This window comes from Spea bombifrons, chromosome 10 (genome assembly GCF_027358695.1).
Source record: "Spea bombifrons isolate aSpeBom1 chromosome 10, aSpeBom1.2.pri, whole genome shotgun sequence".
Lineage (NCBI taxonomy): Eukaryota > Metazoa > Chordata > Amphibia > Anura > Pelobatidae > Spea > Spea bombifrons.
In genome coordinates, this window is record NC_071096.1 from 25,241,141 (window position 1) to 25,263,129 (window position 21,989).

At 46.0% G+C, this 21,989-nt stretch overlaps 1 protein-coding gene across 1 annotated transcript in view; it reads right to left on the minus strand.

Annotated features, from left to right (window-relative positions):
• LOC128467684 (putative neural-cadherin 2) overlaps positions 1 to 18,947 on the minus strand; it is a 267,631-nt gene extending 248,684 nt beyond the window's left edge. Inside the window, exons 1-5 of the mRNA XM_053449362.1 lie at positions 18,758 to 18,947; positions 18,058 to 18,189; positions 17,638 to 17,761; positions 17,271 to 17,394; positions 16,634 to 16,796 (exon numbers count right to left, since the gene is read on the minus strand). Of these exons, the coding sequence (XP_053305337.1) occupies positions 16,634 to 16,796; positions 17,271 to 17,394; positions 17,638 to 17,651 (301 nt within the window). The 5' untranslated portion in view covers positions 17,652 to 17,761; positions 18,058 to 18,189; positions 18,758 to 18,947. The remainder of the gene's footprint in view (positions 1 to 16,633; positions 16,797 to 17,270; positions 17,395 to 17,637; positions 17,762 to 18,057; positions 18,190 to 18,757) is intronic.
• Positions 18,948 to 21,989: the final 3,042 nt, after the last annotated feature.

Genomic DNA, 21,989 nt, shown 5'->3' on the forward strand with positions numbered 1-21,989 from the left:
CTTAATTTACTTCAGTGCAGGGAGTCAGCCTGACTCTGGATCACTGCCACACGGTTTTGATAAATGAGACAGAGGGGATCGGAGGAAAGCTACTTACAGAGGATCGAACGAGTTGTGAAGTCCACGGAGTCATCATGCAGGACAGAAGGTACGGAGCACACGGACGGCTGGGGCTGGAGATCAGGGCTGACTTTTCTGCAGCCACGGACGATAAACCGGGATTAATGCCTAGCGGCTGCGGCACTCTGGTTACAATCTGCGTGGATGAAGAGAAAGGAGGTGTTGAAGAGTCATGACAGTTTTTATGCATGTTTAATATTATCTGCAGTAGTAAAGCCCCACACCATGTGTTACTGTGACCCGTGTCTGATATGCATGCCATTCTCTGCAGGTTTTGGGAGCCGGATACCGTTCTGCAGCTCGGAGGCATTAAGCAGTTATCTCCTCGTTCCCAGTCTCCTTCCACACAAACCCTTTAAAGGCAGTCTCCGCAACATCGTTCTTAATAAGCAGATAATGACTTTCTATCACGCCGAGCATTGCTTACCTCTTACTGCAGACGGCTGCTCTGTAGTGGACGTGGGAGCTGCGCATGGATCCGGTAAACTGGATCAGCTTCGGTACTTTGGGGGTCTCTGAGCAGAGGGATGCGGTATGACCAGGTGGGTTAGCAGGGTAGTCACGGCCGGTATCATGTAGGACAGAGGTTGGTAATGATTCCTATAAGACGAATACATTAGAAAGTTCTATGATTAGTAACGTGTATTATTACCAATATTCAGCAGCAGACGGGGGGCTCCTTCTGGTGGACACCGTAGAATTTGGCAACTTTAATTCAACGAACATCTCGACAAATGCGATGAAGAGCAATAATACAACTCGCAGATATGCAGCCAGACTGCGCCAAGATCCAGCTCAATAGACATTCTAAGGGTAACTGAACCGTAAGAACTTAACTGGTAGCGGGGTCCGTATCCAAGCTTTCTGCCGAGTTATCCGAACTGATCCTGCAGAATGATATCGAATCATTTTCTTTATGGGGTGTGAGTTTCCTTTAACACAGGTGTATGACCTAGCAGCCCCGCTGGAGGCCGTTAATAGCTCCCCAGGCTGTGCGAGGAATGGTACAGCTTGCTCATCACCCACACCCTGCGACTCTCCTTGCGTCAGTGACCCCCAGCTGTGATTGCCCACCCGCTCACCAGGAGTGCAGAAAAGGTACAGGCTTGGCTTACAACGATGCGCTCACCGGTAATAACTCTACAAGAACATTAAAGGAGACCCAAACCTGAATTAATGGTTCCACCACCTCGCTGATATCACAATGTCTCCCAATATACAGATGGGTTTTATATTAAGCCAGTTAGAAGTGCTATTTTTCATGCCAATATTTATGTTATATTAAAGAGACTCACCTGAACATCTTTGTGAATGCGCAGAGTATAGTGTAGATTATTGGAAAATGGGGAGTCGCGGTGCGATCATCAAGGAATCCATTCGAATGTTTGTGGCCAAAGCTCCGCCAGACAGGACTCTTCATACATCACATCTGAACGCTCTGCCACCACCTGGTGCTCTGCTGGGCGATCATTTCTGTATCATAGTGAATAGCGTAACCCGCATTATATACTCATCCTTTTGCAGATGTCCATGAACTTCTTCCATCCTGGAGGCCACATCCGGTACCTGCTCCCTCATTCTCCATCCGCAGCGGACACATTTTCAGGCAACGTTAAGAACATGCAACGCCGACAGCGTCATCCTGCGTTTGCCTTCTAAGGACCGGAGCGAATCCACCTGCAAGTACCAAACACAGCATGAAGTCCATACCTTGACACGCGCCATGCTGCACGTTGGGTAGAGTCGCGTCCACATCTGAAGCTCCCGATTCAGAGCAGCCGGTAGATGGGACAGCTTTAGGGTCATTGTATTTCAGCCTGTAGATCATAGCGATGGCTCAGCATGACCCGGGGATCTAACGGCACCGTTTGTTTTGTCGAGGTGAGGCATGGGCTTCAATCTCGGTGATGGTCCCTACAGTCACACTTCCCGACCATGAAATAGACACTGGAGAGTGGAACAAAGTTGGCTTGGAAAGGATGCAGAACGAGTTCACGCTTCGCTTTAATGGAGGAGGGGAGCACAGAGACGACAGCAGCTCACGGGACCTACAAAGAAATTAAAGTCGATCTGAGATGCGAGACTCTGGGAAGCATCAACCAGTCGGGTTATCAAGGTAAAAAAGATATAAAAAAATTGTTACAGATAGTAAGCGTTTAAGCTTTCACAACAATGGGCTTTAATAAAACTGAAAGCAATTCTAGTGAATGTAAGAGGAGAAGCCGTCTGTAAATCCATGGGGTATAAAGACTCTCCCTGCCCGTCATTACCTGGAATACACCATACGATGCTGAATTCTCACTGTCCCATCATGCGCTGATCTCCAATTCCTTCTGTGTAATCAGGATGCATAAAGAACGCGAGACTGATCGGCTGCCGCCTGCCCATGGAGTACACGACGGCCTCGCCGGTGTCAGTTATAAGCCGGGAAGGAGCGACCGAAGGCTGCGTCTCAGACGTCTGTAGCAGCAGCCCCTGCAGCCGCAGCTTTGTCTGCGTTGATCTATGGATGAACCACAAATGCAGGTATCACCCAACACGTGCTGGGGTCACAAGACATTAGAGCTTTGGGGTCTTACCTTGTGCTTTCTAAGCATTCCCAGTTAAGCTGCACTCCATACACCGCATTCACTCCACTCGATTGTTAAAGCACCACTCCCATGTGTCGAGGGATAATGAGAATCGTTGTCCTGTATGAAAGAGGAAGAAACATTTTGAAACACTTTACATGATTTAGTTTTACTGGCTTAAAATGTATCTGATCTGATTTAACCCCCTTCTCTCCCTGTAACTCCACAGGTGCCCCCCCAGGATACCTGCTTACAGAGAACAGCACAGAGGCTCACTGCGTCTACACGTTATGTGCCAGCCACCCCTGCAAACACGGCACGTGCCACGCTCACCAGCCGAATCCACCCGCCTCTGCGCAGAGGGGTACGTCGGGAGCGGATTATATCATCTTGATTTGCCTCCTGACGATCATAGGTAAATTTAACACACCGTCTCCCTCATTACCTCCCATGTAACCCGGGAGGGGGGCTCAGCACCACCTTTATGGGGATCAGTCATTCATTAACCCAAGGGCATTGGTTTATACAGTGCTGGAAGTCCTACCAAGGGTGGATCGGGGCAAGTTAAGATTGGTAACAACCCTGTTATTCATGATGGATCAAGAAAAAGCATTAAAATATAAAAAATATTCAGTAGCTTGCATGCTTCAAGAGGATAATTCTTGTGTCTCCATTCGCAGCACTGATCGCCAGAATTCTGTTGTGGTCTCGCTGCAAGAGGAGGAAGACCATAAACCAAGGAGTTTATCACGGATCTGGGCATAGCCAGGACCTTGAGGACACCAGAAAAAACATCTTCCATTACAACGAAGACCACGTGAGTAAAGAGTTTGTGGGATACAATGTTACGTTTTTTATATGTAGTTTGTAGCAAGTTTAAGACTTTGGTCCACTCACCAGCTGCTGCTGATCCTGGAATTCTGATACAATCCGTACTCCATACGCCTTAAGCCGCTTCATACACAGCTGAAAAGTTAAAGGGATAAAGGCCTTGTGTAACGAGATTGAATGTTTTAATTACCCAAATCACACTCAAAATACATTTATGGGGGGGGGTAAGCAAGCACAGATTTGGTGCAGAACAGGTTAAATTGGATGAATGTTCGTTTAACAACTTGCTGAGACTAACCAACCAATCAGTTTTAATTCGAGTGAATGTTCTCTGCAGGACGCATTCAACGCGACAGAGCTCCAGCTGTGTGATCGGAGCAGCGCCGCGCACGCTTTCTGCAGGAAGACCGGAGGGCTTCATGGAAACGGTCCCTTAAGCTGCGATTACGAGACGTCGGGAGAAGCTGCAGAAATAAAGGAGAGAAACCGGACCAAAGAGCTTACAGTCTAACCCGTGGTATCCCCTCGCTCACCTTGGGATGGACTCCACCGAGTCTGAAGATGTCCGGAACAGCAGCAAACAGATCTGCAAACCTAGAGCCGGGACAAGAGGCTTGCATTAGTTCTCTAGTTACCCTTTATACCCCCGCGTGACTCCAATTAACGTCTAATCACCGCACCCCTATCAAAGCTTTAACAAGCTCCATTTATCGAGCTCCACCCCGGACTGGGATTCCATTTCCTTACGAGGGCCCAATAAGGATAAAGGATTTATTTCATTTTAACATTACGGGGCTCACTCGGCCCACCCACGTGACCCCCCCTGTTCATGCCTTACCGCCGGCATGCATTCACCTGTGCCAAAGCCCCAGCTCCCTCTTCTGTTCTCACCTTTAAAGATTTAAATAAACTCAGTAAAACGATTATTCGGCTCTTTGTCCTCAGTTTGTAGTAAAGCATTGTCAGGGGCCGGCGATTAAAACAAAATATGGAGACAATTGGAGACCGGCCCAAAACGTCATGAGGCCATTTTTGCTGCACGTGGTGAGTTCCACCCCAATATTTGTTTTATATAGCGCCATCATATTTAGTAGCGCTGTACAATGGCTAGACAGGGCATAAGCCGTATATAACATAATTTGACTTAAAACACAAGTGAGGAGGGCCCGCTTGTGTTCACAGGGGGCAAACCCTGCATTTTCAAACACATTATTTCAAATAAAAGATATATATAGAAAACCGCTTCTAACAGGATTATGGCCCACGAGAGCTCCTGTATACTGCGAAAGAGCATTTAAAAGTATGAAGTTAACCATTTAAGTGTAACCAAACTACTGAAAAACTTATGTAAAACAAAGAAATTACTTTCACAGAATTAACAAACACGCAAATAAACTCTACAACAAACTATGCACACCCCGACCATGCGAGACACTCTGTGACTGAAAGAAACGACCTCTGCTTCTGGGGGGTAGATCTAAAGGGCTGCATTCATTTCAAAATCACAGAATTCACAAACCTTTGCCGGCCCTTCTCCAAGCTCAAGACCAGAGAATCAGCTCCACAGGACCAACACGCAGCGCCAAGAAACACAAAGTTCTGGTTAGAAGGCTGGAGAAACGCCCGGGTTAAATAGACTTTTGATTGATTGAGGAAATGAGGTGCAGGTGTGAGTCAGGAGCAGGCAGCCATCTTATGTCCATGGAGAGGTAAATAGTACAAAATATAGTAAAATACATGTAGATATAGCTGTCTCGTGGCAAAACAGCAAAAAGTCTAGTTGTCTTGTGGCGTAATGGTGATTCTATTCCTGGTAAATATATATTATTATAGCGGCTGCGCGTATATCTAAGTCTTCAGAGTAGGTGAATTTGAGTTTATCTATTATGGACGAACGCACTTGGGATGTAGAAATAGTGAGGCAAACTATAGCATTGGGAATGCCGTTCTGCCAGTGACAGCAGACGAGAGGGATTTAGAGTAATAATTACTGATGATTAAAGGATTCAGAGGTTGGGCAGACCGGATGGGCCGAATGCTTCTTATCTGCCGTCACTTTCTATGTTTAACACAGGCAGGCAGAAGGGACCCTTGCGCTCTCTCGGAAACTTTACTAAAGGAGCCAGTCGACGTTGACTCTTACTATTAGGTCCCTCAACATCGACATCCCTCACATCACAATGTAAAAAATACCCATCCTGACTGTAAGCAACGTCTACCATCCATTATATTTCCAGAATATGAACTTTACTTCCTAATCACAAATTTACCCGGCTTTTTGCAATCCATTTATTAAATGCAAGGTTTTTTGTAATATAAATAAAAAAAGGACTTTTTTGGATTAGAACCGGCAGCCCTTTGGCTGGAAGGTTGATAGCTTACCATTACGCCACACGGCAGTCACACAAACATTTCTGTTTCACATTTATATACCGCGTCCGTGATGCAGACACAGGCAGGCATTATATATCCACGAGGAGAGTGATTGTCTGTAAGAACTTTGTGGTGTGATGGTTAAGTGGGCTGCCTATGATGCTCGAGGTTGTTGGTTCGATTCCTCCTGGTTGTGTTTGGAAAAAAGCTGCTGTGTAAATATATAATTAGCTGTATGCGCCAATTATTTTTTTTTCAGCACAAAATATCTTTAGATAACGGCATAAAAACAGGTGCCTTATCTCGTGATTCATTTCCCATGAGTCCTGATATACACAAATACGCTGTCACACACAAACATACTCACACACACCGACTCATACACTCAACCTAATGCCGACCCCCCCCACCACAGACACCGCTACTGTTAGGGCTCATGGGAATCAAACTAGCAACCTTTTGTATGGTGCATAAGACACCTGGCCATTGTGCCACCCGCATGACTGAGAATTCACGCTTTCCGTAGTCCTCTTATACTCACATGCACTCGTTCTAAAACTTATATATATTTACATAAGTCAAGCTGGGGGAACGAACCGGTAACCTTCTGTATTGGAGGATATACACCTAACCTTTGCCCCACCAGGTAGTTGGAAATTTCCCCGCCCCACCAGGTAGTTGGAAATTTCCCCACCCCACAGATATATTACACTCGCCTGCCGCCCCTACGCACATCTCCTCAGGAACAGCCAGGCTTTATACGCCAAATGGGGAGACAAAGCACATAACAGCGTTGTGGCTAGGAGCGATGCCTACAAAGGACAAGGTTTCTGGTTCCCTACCTAAGGGCTCTTGTACCGTGTGGTTGTGTAAATATGAACACAGCCGCTCTACCCTATACACAGCTTGCAAAAGTATTTTGTCTTATATTTTTAGAGCAAATATTTTTACTTAGTGGCATAAAAGTCAGGTGTCTTATCGACTGTTTTATACTTTCCATGATTCCTGACTTACACAGCCACTCAAACACATACACACACACCAACACCGCAATGTTTATTTGAGCTATCCCTGAACCGTAAGGAGGGAGGAAAAAGAGAGGTGCAGCTTAGTGAATGAGGGGAGAAAGGGACTCTGGGGATGATTATGGGGGAGAGGACCTCCCAACGTTACAGTATGGTCAGAACGATGGAAGACTGCATTAACTCACAGTCTTCACTCAGCCAGTGCGGCAAATATTTTATTTTGAGTTGTGGGAGCAGAGGGATTGATTGCATGCTAGGGAGTGCGGAAGGCCCAAGTTTTGTTACAAACATTGCACTGTTACCGGTGTTTAATATATTACTGCACTTGTTTGCACTTGCACATAAACAATCTCTAATTAAACTATCGGTAGTTGTTTGTTACAAGATGTTTTCCTTACGTTTGTGTGGGGCGGCAGAGCCAGAGTAATCGTCTGCACGGGGGGCCTGAACATTCTAAACTTAACCTTCAAACAGGGGGCGGAACCAAACTTATATAAAGGGTTACTAGAGAACTAATGCAAGCTTCTTATTTAGACATAATACATCTTTAAACAAATCAGTGCACTGCTAATAATCTTAAAAATAACCGTACATTAACCCTAAGCTATTTTTTAGTTCTTGTCCCACATTTTTCCATTTGCATACCTGCCAACACACCCAACATTTTTGTGGACAGTCCTGCTTTTTTCCAGTTCTGTCCCATCAAATTTAGCTAAACTAGGTATACTAGTGCACGTAGGTAGGTATAGCTGGGTAGGGTAGCACTACAACGTTAAATAAATATAATAAAGTAAACAATAAATATAACTTTAAAATAAAATTAAATAATTCATTTGTTGATGCCAGACCAGCCCCCTTCCGGCGACCAAGAGAGTCGCACACACGTACCTTCACGGCGCGAACGCATCTGCTGCTGCGGCTCCGATGTGTTCTTAACCCCGTATTAACCCCTGCTACGCAGCCGGGAGAAAACGAAGATGAAACGAGCACGAAGAATGTCCGCGAATATTCGCCCGTTCCTGTCTTCTTTTCGGGCGAATATTCGTGGACATTCTTCGTGCTCGTTTCATCTTCGTTTTCTCCTGGCTGCGTAGCAGGGGTTACGAAGATTTTTTCCCCCCTGAAGACGAACACGAAGAGCTCCCTGGTGCCCAAGTCTAATCGTTATAGTGGATCTGTGTATTTGTATCATTTTATACTTGGTGCATATGATTATATGTGGAGCAGGCAGACATCGTATGCATTACTAACCATATAAAAGTATTTTGGTTCTAATCTCCATGAAAGCTGGATCTACGTGTGTAGCGCGTCTGCATGTTCTTCTTATGTTTTTAGAGGGGGTCCGTATGAGTAAATGTAGAGCAGGTGGGCGGCCAACGCCATGTCGTGGTGTGGCGTAACGGTTAGGTGTATCACCTGCACTGTGACTGGTTTCTGGTTCGAACCCGCTTCGCTCCCATAGGTAACTGTATAGTGCTTCTAACCCCCTTCGTTTCGTGGCTAATTTATTTCTAATGTTTTTAGAGTCGGGAGATATTAGTATATGTGGAGCCGGTGGGCGCCCATCTCCTGTAATGGAATGGCGTGATGGTTAAGTGAATTGTGTAACGTGTGGCTGGCTGCTGGTCGGTCTGCTGTATGAGCTGAATTCTAATCTTTTAGAGCGGGTACATCAGAGTATTGTGCTGTGGAAACAGCAGCCAGCAAAGATCAATTTGCGCCGGTGGTGTAGATGTTAGGTGCGTTACCCACCACCCAAAACGCTACCGGTTCTAATCTCCGTGAAACCCGTGTTGATGTGTGCTGCGTGTCCGTGTGTTTGCTTTTAATGTGTTTAGAGGGGTATATATGAGTATATGTGGGGCAGGGGAAGATCAGGAGCCTACTGCAGTGTGGTGTAACGGTTAGGTGCGTCGCCTACCGTTTCTCTTGTTGTTGGCTCTAACCCCCTTAACTCCTGTCGGTAACTTGATGTTGGCTTGAATGTTTTTTTTCTTAAGTGTTTAGAGTGGGGTACATAAGAGTATTTGGGGGACAATCGGTCAAGTCATAACCAGCCGCAGTGGTAGGTTAGGTGTTTGGTGCATTATCTACCATGCAGTGCTTTGTTGGCTCCAACCCCGTGATCTCAGTAAACAAACGTCTGGTGAATGTGTTTTTTTTAAATGTTTTTAGAGCGTGTGAATCTAAGTATATGTTTATCATGCCATGGTGTGGTGTAGTGGCTGCGTGTATTACCTGTAATACAACAGGTGAACTCGCTGTGTATAGTGTGGCTGTGTTATAGTGAGTGTTATCGTGCATGCGTGCGTGTGTGACTTATTTTATATTTGGTGCATGTATGTGTATCAGGCAGCCGGCGAGCTCCCGTTCATGCGGTGGCGTAAAGGTTGGGTGCGTTATTCATGTTGTGAATGATAATTTTAGTCCCTGTGAATGTGTGGTGCGGTTGTGTTGATTGTTATAGTGGATCTGTGTATTTGTATCATTTTATACTTGGTGCATATGATTATATGTGGAGCAGGCAGACATCGTATGCATTACTAACCATATAAAAGTATTTTGGTTCTAATCTCCATGAAAGCTGGATCTACGTGTGTAGCGCGTCTGCATGTTCTTCTTATGTTTTTAGAGGGGGTCCGTATGAGTAAATGTAGAGCAGGTGGGCGGCCGACGCCTTGTCGTGGTGTGGCGTAACGGTTAGGTGTATCGCCTAAACTGTGACTGGTTGCTGGTTCAAACCCGCTTCGCTCCCGTAGGTAACTGTATAGTGCTTCTAACCCCCTTCGCTTCGTGGCTAATTTATTTCTAATGTTTTTAGAGTCGGGAGATATTAGTATATGTGGAGCCGGTGGGCGTCCACCTCGTGTGGTGGAATGGCGTGATGGTTAAGTGGATTGCCTAACGTGTGGTTGGCTGCTGGTTCTCACCCGCCGGTCTGCTGTATGATCTTTTTCTTAATCTTTTAGAGCGGGTACATCAGAGTATTTGTGGAACTGGCAAACCTCCTGACCCAGTTGAGATGGTGGTCTAGGTGTTTGGTGTGTTACCCACCCCCCCTCCATACAAGTGGATGCAGGTTCTATTCTCCATGTATCCTGTATATAGACTAATGTTATGTTTTCAGAGTCGGTGAATCTGAGTATTTGTATAACAGACAAGGCCCTTTTGCCCCGTGGTACTGGTGGCGCATGTCTTAGCTGTGTTCTTCACCGTGCTCCTGGCCCCTGGTTCTAATCTCTGTGATTCCTGTATAACATATGATTTTATGTTTTTTGGAGTAGGTAAATTTGAGTATATGTGGATGGGACGAGGGCAGCCATCCAGCCGTGTGCGTGGCACATGTGTTAGGTGTAGCGCTCGCCATGCGTGAGGCTCCTGGTTCTAATCCCTGTGCGGCCTGCGTGTAAGGGTGGATATTTGTAACATTATGTTTTTCCAGTGGGTGAATTTGTGTATTTGTATTAGGGATGAGCAGCTCTTCTCCATCTCGAAGGTGGCGCGTGCGATGCGTGTATCACACACTGTGCCGTGAGTTCCGGGTTCGTGTCCCAGGAAGTCCTGCGACCAGAGACATTAAGTTATGTTTTTAGACTCTGTGAATTTGAGTATAAGTATTACGGACGAGCATATTCGGTCTGCCACAAGGGTGGCGCAGGTGTCAAGTGTACTTACTTACCAAGCGGTTTGGTTTCTGGTTCTAATCCCCGTGAGGCCTGGCGAGTGGTTGCGGTGCGGTATGGTCGGTGCGGTGTGTAAGGCGTATGGGTATGTTCGGTGCGGTGTGTAAGACGTATGAGTATGTTCGGTGGTGTGTGAAAGTGCTGTGCGTATGTGCGGGTCAGGATGATTGGGGGTTAGAGCCAGTCGGTAGTACACAACACCTTTTATGCTTTTTTTCTATAAATGCTAAAAAAAATAATAATAATACGGGAGCGCGCGTTTTATTTTCAGGGTAAAACCGCTGTACGCACAGAGACATTGTCAGTAGCTGTACCAAGCCACACGGAAGCGAGTTATCAGCACATCATCTCATAGGCAACACACCGAACCTTCAAGCGAAACCAGACTGGGACCACAGCATCGAGTACGCAACACACCGAACCTTCAAACCACCGCATGGCTGGATGCTCCCCACGGAGCTACAGGGAATCGAACCGGGACCGCAACATATGGCAGGCAGTGCACCTAACCATTACACCATCAGATGATTGAAGACTCTTCGTCGCCATGAACATATGACGCCTGCGTGTGATGCACCAATACGTATACCATCTAACATAATGCACACAATCTAAAAGGTGCACTACCTATTGCTTAGTGTGTCTAACTGCTTAGTGTGTAGAATTATGGTTTCGGGGGGGGGGGCGAATTTGAGTATTTGTATTACGGACGAGCAGCTTTGTCTGTTGCAAGGGTGGTGCAGCGGCAGTGTTTGTTACATCCCATGCAGGTTGGTCCTGGTTCTAATCCCGTTGAGCCCTGTACGTAAAATTATGTTTTCAGATTGGGCGAATTTGAGTATTTGTATTACGGACGAGCAGATCCATTCATCGGAAGTGTGGCGCGCAGGTAAGTTGCATTACTCGCCGTGCGGAAAGTTACAGGTTCCAATCTCATTAGAGCATCTGTCTCAGTGTATGTTTTGTTGTTTGAGTATAAGTATTTTTTAGGGATGAGCTCATTCGGGTTATAACACATACATGCTGCAGCCACGGGGTGACACTCAGCGAGCCGTTATAACACATACATGCTGCAGCCACGGGGTGACACTCAGCGAGCTGTTATAACACATACATGCTGCAGCCACGGGGAGACACTCAGCGAGTCGTTATAACACATACATGCTGCAGCCACGGGGTGACACTCAGTGAGCCGTCAATGTCAATGTTGAGGGACCTAATAGTAAGAGTCAACGAGCACCCAACGTCGACTGGCTCCTTTAGTAAAGTTTCCGAGAGAGCGCAAGGGTCCCTTCTGCCTGCCTGTGTTAAACATAGAAAGTGACGGCAGATAAGAAGCATTCGGCCCATCCGGTCTGCCCAACCTCTGAATCCTTTCCTTAGTATCTGGCCTTATCCTATATCTAGCTTAGCCCTATGCGTATGCCATGCTTGCTTAAATGTCTTCACTGTATTAACATCTACCACTTCTGCTGTATGGTGATTCCATGCATCCACTACCCTTTCTGTAAAGTAGTATTTCCTGATGGGCCCATTGAAGTATGGTGAATAGTACACGATGGCAGGATGCTCATGCTATTGGAACAGCACAAAATATATAAGTAGAGAAGCATGTTTCCTTGTATAACATTTTGGATGATTTATAATTTACAATACAAGGCAGAAACTCTTCCTGCTACCAACAACCCAGCACCCTGCTTGCTTTTTCCAGCGCTTTACGGCATTGTCTGCTTACCTTTAATCATCAGTAATTATGACTCTAAATCCCTCTCGTCTGCTGTCACTGGCAGAACGGCATTCCCAATGCTATAGTTTGCCTCACTATTTCTACTTCCCAAGTGCATTCGTCCATAATAGATAAACTCAAATTCACCTACTCTGAAGACTTAGATATACGCGCAGCCGCTATAATAATATATATTTACCAGGAATAGAATCACCATTACGCCACAAGACAACTAGACTTTTTGCTGTTTTGCCACGAGACAGCTATATGCATGTATTTTACTATATTTTGTACTATTTACCTCTCCATGGACATAAGATGGCTGCCTGCTCCTGACTCACACCTGCACCTCATTTCCTCAATCAATCAAAAGTCTATTTAACCCGGGCGTTTCTCCAGCCTTCTAGCCAGAACTTTGTGTTTCTTGGTGCTGTGTGTTGGTCCTGTGGAGCTGATTCTCTGGTCTTGAGCTTGGAGAAGGACCGGCAAAGGTTTGTGAATTCTGTGATTTTGAAATGAATGCAGCCCTCTAGATCTACCCCCCAGAAGCAGAGATCGTTTCTTTCAGTCACAGAGTGTCTCGCATGGTCGGGGTGTGCATAGTTTGTTGTGGAGTTTATTTGCGTGTTTGTTACCTAATACTGTGAAAGTAATTTCTTTGTTTTACACTTAAATGGTTAACTTCATACTTTTAGATGCTCTTTCGCAGTATACAGGAGCTCTCGTGGGCCATAATCCTGTTAGAAGTGGTTTTCTATGTTTTTTTTATTTGAAATAATGTGTTTGTCGAATATACTTTGAAAATGCAGGGTTTGCCCCCTATGAACACAAGTGGGCCCTCCTCTCCTGTGTTTTAAGTCAAATTACGTTACATACGGCTTATACCCTGTCTAGCCATTGTACAGCGCTACTAAATATGATGGCGCTATATAAAACAAATACTGGGGCTGGAACTCACCACGTGCAGCAAAAATGGCCTCATGGAGTTTTGGGCTGCTCTCCAATTGTCTCCATATTTTGTTTTAATCGCCGGCCCCTGACAATGTTTTACTACAAACTGAGGACAAAGAGCCGAATAATCGTCTTACTGAGTTTATTTAAATCTTTAAAAGGTGAAAACAGAAGAGGGAGCTGGGGCTTTGGCACAGGTGAATGCATGCCGGCGGTAAGGCATGAACGGGGGGGGGTCACGTGGGTGGGCCGAGTGAGCCCCGTAATGTTAAAATGAAATAAATCCTGTATCCTTATTGGGCCCTCGTAAGGAAATGGAATCCCAGTCTGGGGTGGAGCTCGTTAAATGGAGTCGTTAAAGCTTTGATAGGGGTGCGGTGATTAGACGTTAATTGGAGTCACGCGGGGGTATAAAGGGTAACTAGAGAACTAATGCAAGCTTCTTGTCCCGGCTCTAGGTTTGCAGATCTGTTTGCTGCTGTTCTGGACATCTTCAGACTCGGTGGACTTGGTCCCAAGGTGAGCGAGGGGATACCACGGGTTAGACTGTAAGCTCTTTGGTCCGCTTTCTCTCCTTTATTTCTGCAGCTTCTCCCGATCAAACCATTGTTGCTTCGGCTGCACAATCCTCAATGTTATCACCGCAAGTCTCTGCCAAAAGCATAGGATGTCTTTCCCAATCATCGCTCTTTCACTGCAGATCGTCGTCCGTGTAAGAGTAGAGTTTAGAGAGAGTCACAAACTTTGGCCCCCACCGTCTCATCTCCTCCTTGTACTCCACGTCCCCCTCGGCTCCGGATGACGCCAGCGTGCTGAGGCTGCCCGCCGGGGAGCCGTCTCCTTCCATGTGATAGACCTTTAAGCTGTCGCATGAAAGCGCTTGCTGGATGTAGGCTTCCCTACTCTGTCCGGAGTCAGAGCTACTACTGCAGAAAATGGAAAATCCCCCCCCCACATAAATGTGTTTTGAGTGTGATTTGGGTAATTAAAACATTCCATCTCGTTACACAAGGCCTTTATCCCTTTAACTTTTCAGCTGTGTATGAAGCGGCTTAAGGTGTATGGAGTACGGATTGTATCAGAATTCCAGGATCAGCATCAGCTGGTGAGTGGACCAAAGTCTTAAACTTGCTACAAACTACATATAAAAAATGTAACATTGTATCCCACAAACACTTTACTCACGTGGTCTTCGTTGTAATGGAAGATGTTTTTTCTGGTGTCCTCAAGGTCCTGGCTATGCCCAGATCTGTGATAAACTACTTGGTTTATGGTCTTCCTCCTCTTGCAGCGAAACCACAACAGAATTACGGTGATCAGCGCTGTGAATGGAGACACAAGAATTATCCTCTTGAAGCATGCAAGGTACTGAATATTTTTTATATTTTAATGCTTTTTCTTGATCCATCATGAATAACAGGGTTGTTACCAATCTTAACTTGCCCCAATCCACCCTTGGTAGGACTTCCAGTGCTGTATAAACCAACGCCCTTGGGTTAATGAATGAACGATCCGGTGAGCGCCCCCCCTCCCGGGTTACATGGGAGGTAATGAGGGAGACGGTGTGTTAAATTTACCTATGATCGTCAGGAGGCAAATCAAGATGATATAAGGATTGCTGATCCAGAGTCCAGGGCTGAAGACGTGACATCCGCTCCCGACGTGTCCCTCTGCGCAGAGGCAGGTGGATTCGGCTGGCGAGAAGGAATTGGAGATCAGCGCATGATGGGACAGTGAGAATTCAGCATCGTATGGTGTATTCCAGGTAATGACGGGCAGGGAGAGTCTTTATACCACATGGATTTACAGACGGCTTCTAATCTTACATTCACTAGAATTGCTTTCAGTTATATTGAAGCCCGTTGTTGTGAAAGCGTAAACTCTTATCTTATTATTGGTAACTATTGTTTTTTTACCTTGATAACCCGATTGGTTGAAGCTTCCCAGAGTCTCGCATCTCAGATCGACTTTAATTTCTTTGTAGGTCCCGTGAGCTGCTGTTATCTCTCTGTGCTCCCCTCCTCCATTAAAGCGAAGCGTGAACTCGTTCTGCATCCTTTCCAAGCCAACGTCATTCCACTCTCCAGTGTCTATTTCATGGTCGGGAAGTGTGACTGTTGGGACCATCACCGAGATTGTAGCAGACTGTTAGAAGCCCATGCCTCACCTCGACAAAACAAACTGCTGTTAGATCCCTGGGTCATGCTGAACCATCGCTATGATCTACAGGCTGAAATACAATGACCCTAAAGCTGTCCCATCTACCGGCTGCTCTGAATCGGGAGCTTCAGATGTGGACGCGACTCTACCCAACGTGCAGCATGGCGCGTGTCAAGGTATGGACTTCATGCTGTGTTTGGTACCTGCAGGTGGATTCGCTCCGGTCCTTGGAAGCAGGGCCGGCCAAAGACTTAACGCCGCCTGGGACGCCGGGGGGGCGTGGCGTTTTAAACTTCGCCGACGCCATTATCTACCCCCGCCCCCCCCCGGTACTTACCTTTAAACAGTCCTGCGGCGAGTCTCCCTGCTCTGCCACGATGCCGGCTTGTAATGCTGAGCGCCGGAAATTGACGTCACTTCCGGCACCGGGACCGAACAGGGAGACTCGCCGCAGAGGAGAGAGAGAGAGAGGGGTGCCGAGCGGGTAAGCGAAAACCACTCTGTGCCCCTCTCTCTCCTCCGCTTCAAAAAAAAAACAAAAAAAGGCGCTTGGGGCAGCAAAGTGCCGCCCCTTCTAAAGTGCCGCCTGGGGCAATTGCCCCAGTCTGCCCCATTATAGGGCCGGCCCTGCTTAGAAGACAAACGCAGGATGACGCTGTCGGCGTTGCGTGTTCTTAACGTTGCCTGAAAATGTGTCCGCTGCGGATGGAGAATGAGGGAGCAGGTACCGGATGTGGCCTCCAGGATGGAAGAAGTTTGTGGACATCTGCAAAAGGATGAGTATATAATGCGGATTACGCTATTCACTAAGATACAGAAATGATCGCCCAGCAGAGCACCAGGCGGTGGCAGAGCGTTCAGATGTGATGTATGAAGAGTCCTTTCTGGTGGAGCTTTGGCCACAAACATTCGAATGGATTCCTTGATGATCGCACTGCGACTCCCCATTTTCCAATAATCTACACTATACTCTGCGCATTCACAAAGATGTCCCGGTTCAGGTGAGTCTCTTTAATATAACATAAATATTGGCATGAAAAATAGCACTTCTAACTGGCTTAATATAAAACACACTTTATAGTGGGAGACATTCTGATATCAGCGAGGTGGTGGAACCATTAATTCAGGTTTCTCTTTTTAATATTCTTGTAGAGTTATTACCGGTGAGCGCATGGGTGTAAGCCAAGTCTGTACCTTTTCCGCAGTCCTGGTGAGCGGGTGGGCAATCACAGCTGGGGGTCCAGGGGTCACTGACGCAAGGAAAGTCGCAGGGTACAGGTGATGAGCAAGCTGTACCCTTCCTCACACAGCCTGGGGAGCTATTAACGGCCTCCAGTGGGGCTGCTAGATCATACACCTGTGTTAAAGGAAACACACTGCATCAAGAAAATTATTAGATATCATTCTGCAGGTCAGCACAAAGTAGCTAAGATAACTCGGTGGAAAGCTTTGATACGGACCTACCTGTTACGTTCTTACGGTTCAGTTACCCTTTGTTACCCATAGAATGTCTATTGACCCGGCTCCTCACACAGTTTGGCTGCATATCTGCGAGTTGTATGTTAGTGAATATTGGTAATAAAACACGTTACTAATCAAAGAACTTTCTAATGTATTTGTGTCTTATAGGAATCATTACCAACCTCTGTCCTACATGATACCAGCCGGGACTATCCTGCTAACCCACCTGGTCATACCGTGTCCCTCTGCTCAGAGACCCCCAAAGTACCGAAGCTGACTTACCGGATGCAGCCACAGATCCCATGTCCACTACAGAGCAGCCGTCTGCAGTAAGAGGTAAGCGATACTCTGTGTGATAGAAAGTCATTACCTGCTTATTAAGAACGATGTTGCGGAGACGGCCTTTAAAGGGTTTGTGCGGAAGGAGATTGTGGGAACGAGGAGATGACTGCTTAACGCCTCCGAGCTGCAGAACGGTATCCGGCTCCCAAAACCTGCAGAGAATGGCATGCATATCAGACACGGGTCACAGTAACACATGGTGTGGGGCTTTACTACTGCAGATAATATTAAACATGCATAAAAACTGTCATGACTCTTCAACACCTCCTTTCTCTTCATCCACGCAGATTGCAACCAGAGTGCCGCAGCTGCTAGGCATTAATCCCGGTTTATTGTCTGTGACTTCAGTAAAGTCAGCCCTGATCTCCAGCCCAAGCCATCCGTGTGCTCCGTACCTTCTGTCCTGCATGATGACGCCGTGGACTTCACAACTCGTTCGATCCTCTGTAAGTAGCTTTCCTCCGATCCCCTCTGTCTCATTTATCAAAGCCGTGCGGCAGCGATCCAGAGTCAGGCTGACTCCCTGCACCGAAGTAAATGAAGTCAGTAATTCATCTTCCCTGACTGCCCGACGTTGACATTTCCTTTAAGTAAATGTGACTGCGTGTGACTCGAATCGTTGTGTATTTGGTGTGACTTGTCTTGGTTATATGTTCCATGTAGAGTTAGCTGAGGGTCAGTTAGTTGAGTATAATGCAGCTCTGTGTCTGCTCTTAAAGATTCACCTTTGTTCTACTTCTGTGAGTAAAGGAGAATATTCAAGCTTTCCTCTGGCTGCATTAATTACATGTCTGGCTCACGATGTGATAATTAACTTACTTTATCTTTTATGCACAGGTCTATCCGATGCCATTCTCCAACTGTAACGTTCTCCTGCTCTGGAAAGCCGAGCCTCAGCGTGGTCAGGTCTTGTCTGAAGATGAGAAGGAGCCGGCCGCTCGTAATCTCTTTGGGAATGGAAATAAAACCACATTAACAGCAGTGCGGCTGGACCCGGAGCAGACTAAGAATGTAATTAAATTGTGCTTATTGTAAATGTAGATCTACTATTACTCTCACTTCATGTTACTCATGACTTCATAATTGTATTTGTAACTCTATGCCTTGTAATTTGTAACTCGTTGCACTGTACTTGTGATTCTTTGCATTGATTTTTAACTCATTGTATTTGTTACTCCTTGCCTTGTGATTTGTAATTCATTGCACTGTACTTGTTACTTTTTGCCTTGTTACTTGCGATTTACTTGTTACTCTCTGCAGTGGACTTGTGATTTGACTCTGTATTGTACGGTGTAGACATTCAATAAAAGTGGTTTAGTTCTCGATTTCTTCTCAGTTTGAATCAATTAAAGCACAAAACGAAACATACACCATTATCTTCATCCTAAAGAAACTCAAAAGGATGCACAGGGGGTATAAAATTACTTAACCATACATAATATAATGGAGAGAAGGTGCTCTGCCGCTGCTCTCTAGTTGATGCTCTTCCACGCTACACCCTTTCCTGATACTCACCAACTGCGATGAAGTTCTTACTGGCTCTTGACGCTCCGCTGTGTAGTAATAATCCGTCTGCGCTGTTGCTTACGAACTCCAGCGATAGATGGCTGTCCGAGCAGTGGCCGATAGGATGAATCCACGCATAGCCGTTACCGTGAAATGTTCTGAGTCTGCTGGCAGCGCGGCCCAAGGAACTAAGTCAAACAGTGGCACCTAGAAAGACAAATGGAAATATTTTAGTTTCAAAGGTAGACTGTCTGAAGTTGGTGATGTAAGGGATAAGTCACACGGGAACATGGTCCAGAGAATCTGCCTACCTGTAACCGGTTAGAGTCGACATGCAAGTCCCACCATTCAGGCAAGGGTTTTGGGGCAGAAAATAACAGTTCTGGTAAAATTGTTTCTGTACTGGACATCTGCAGGACACGTTTCCAACTTGGGGAATTGAAACTACAGATGCGCTACCTCCATCCACGAGACGGGGATCTGCTGACTGCGCTATGGATTGTGCACCCGCCATCCTGCAAACAGCCCATCCGTGAACAGAAATCAATGGATACTTGGGAATTCCTTTCCTTCAGCACTGATCGGATCTGTCATTGAGAAGAATACAAAAAAACTCAGTTAAGACGGCACCAAAAACTTATCTAGACACCATCTTCTCTCTCCCTCATACACCAGAGACAACGTCTTCCTCCCTAATACATCAGACACGTCTTCTCTCTCCCACATACACCAGAGGCTTCGTCTTCCTCCCTCATAACCCAGACATGTCTTCTCTCACTTCATCCACAAGACACATCTTCTCTCTTCCTCATACATCAGACATCTCTTCTCGCTCCCTCATACACCACACATCTCATCACTCCCTCATAATCATACACTTCTACTCGCTCCCATTATACACCAGACATGTCTTCTATCTCCCTCATACACCAGACACGTCTTCTTGCTCCCTCATATATCAGACATGTATTCTCCCTCTCTTATACAACAGTCACGTCTTCTCACTCCCTCATACACCTGACATGTATTCTCCCTCTCGCATACACCAGACACGTCTTCTCTCTCCCTCATACACCAGACACGTCTTCTCTCTCCCTCATACACCAGACACGTCTTCTTCCACTCAAATACAACAGACATTGGGTTGGCACGCAGGGATAGTGGGTACACGGGCAGGCGTGCAATGGCAGCAGGTCTGCGGGCAGCGGCAGCGGGTAGGCGTGCAGGGGCAGCGGGTCCGCGGGTAGGCGTGCAGGGGCAGCGGGTCCACGGGTAGGCGTGCAGGGGCAGTGGTACCGGATAGGCGTGCAGGGGCAGCGGGTTCGCCGGTTGGACCCGCAGGGGCAGCGGGTCCATGGGCAACGGGTAGGCGCGCAGGGGCAGCGGATCGGCGCGCATTTATGTGCACCGCACACACGGCCCCGGGTATGCGCATGTATGTGAACCAAAAGCACGGCACCGGGTACGCGCACAGGTCCACTGCACGCTCCATGTGTAAGCTTCATGGCACCGGGGATATGCATGTTAAGTGGCACCGGGTGCAAGCACAGGTCCATGGCACCGGTACCACACAAGGTATACGCACGTTCCATCGCTCAGGCACGGCACCGGGATGTCCCTGGCACTGCGCACACGCACGTAGGTGTACTGAAACACGGCACGTTCCATGGCACCGGGCACACATAGGATATAAGCCTGTTCCGAGGCATGTATGTGCCCTGGATACACGGCACCGGGTATGCTAACACATGTGTGCACAGGATACACGGCACCGGGTACGCGCATGGGCCCACCAAGTATACACAGGGTATGCGTGTGTTTCATGTCACCGGATGCACGCACGTTCCACGGCAGTAGGATTCCCACGGGGAATACACGACCACCGGGTACGCATCCCTTCTCTTTACGGCGGGGGCGAGAGGGCACCAAGGCCAGCGTGTCTATAAGACTGCGCATGGGCACGTGATCCTCCCCTTATAATAGCCATCAAAAGGACTTAATGCCTTGGCTTACAAGACAAATACAAGCAGGTAAACCTCCCACCCGCTCCCTAAAATGTCTTGGACCAGGACCCTCATGGGCCGGCCCTTTCCATCACTTTACCTGTGACCCCTTGTACGCTCCCAGTTTTTCCTCCCCGGTCCCTTTCCCTCCAATTACTCAATTTATCAACATTCCAAAGTGGATTTCTTGCATCCAGTATCGGCGCATAATTATACAAATCTGCAGATACAAAGTTATAATATAAAGACACAGATCTGCAGATATAAAGTTATAATATAAAGACGCGGATCTGCAGATATAAAGTTATAATATAAAGACACAGATCTGCAGGTATAAAGTTATAATATAAAGACACAGATCTGCAGATATAAAGTTATAATATAAAGACACAGATCTGCAGATATAAAGTTATAATATAAAGACGCAGATCTGCAGATATAAAGTTATAATATAAAGACGCAGATCTGCAGATATAAAGTTATAATATAAAGACGCAGATCTGCAGATATAAAGTTATAATATAAAGACGCAGATCTGCAGATATAAAGTTATAATATAAAGACGCAGATCTGCAGATATAAAGTTATAATATAAAGACGCAGATCTGCAGATATAAAGTTATAATATAAAGACGCAGATCTGCAGATATAAAGTTATAATATAAAGACGCAGATCTGCAGATATAAAGTTATAATATAAAGACGCAGATCTGCAGATATAAAGTTATAATATAAAGACACAGATCTGCAGATATAAAGTTATAATATAAAGACACAGATCTGCAGATATAAAGTTATAATATAAAGACACAGATCTGCAGATATAAAGTTATAATATAAAGACACAGATCTGCAGATATAAAGTTATAATATAAAGACACAGATCTGCAGATATAAAGTTATAATATAAAGACACAGATCTGCAGATATAAAGTTATAATATAAAGACACAGATCTGCAGATATAAAGTTATAATATAAAGACACAGATCTGCAGATATAAAGTTATAATATAAAGACACAGATCTGCAGATATAAAGTTATAATATAAAGACGCAGATCTGCAGATATAAAGTTATAATATAAAGAAGCAGATCTGCAGATATAAAGTTAAAATATAAAGACGCAGATCTGCAGATATAAAGTTATAATATAAAGATACGGATCTGCAGATATAAAGTTATAATATAAAGACGCGGATCTGCAGATATAAAGTTATAATATAAAGACGCGGATCTG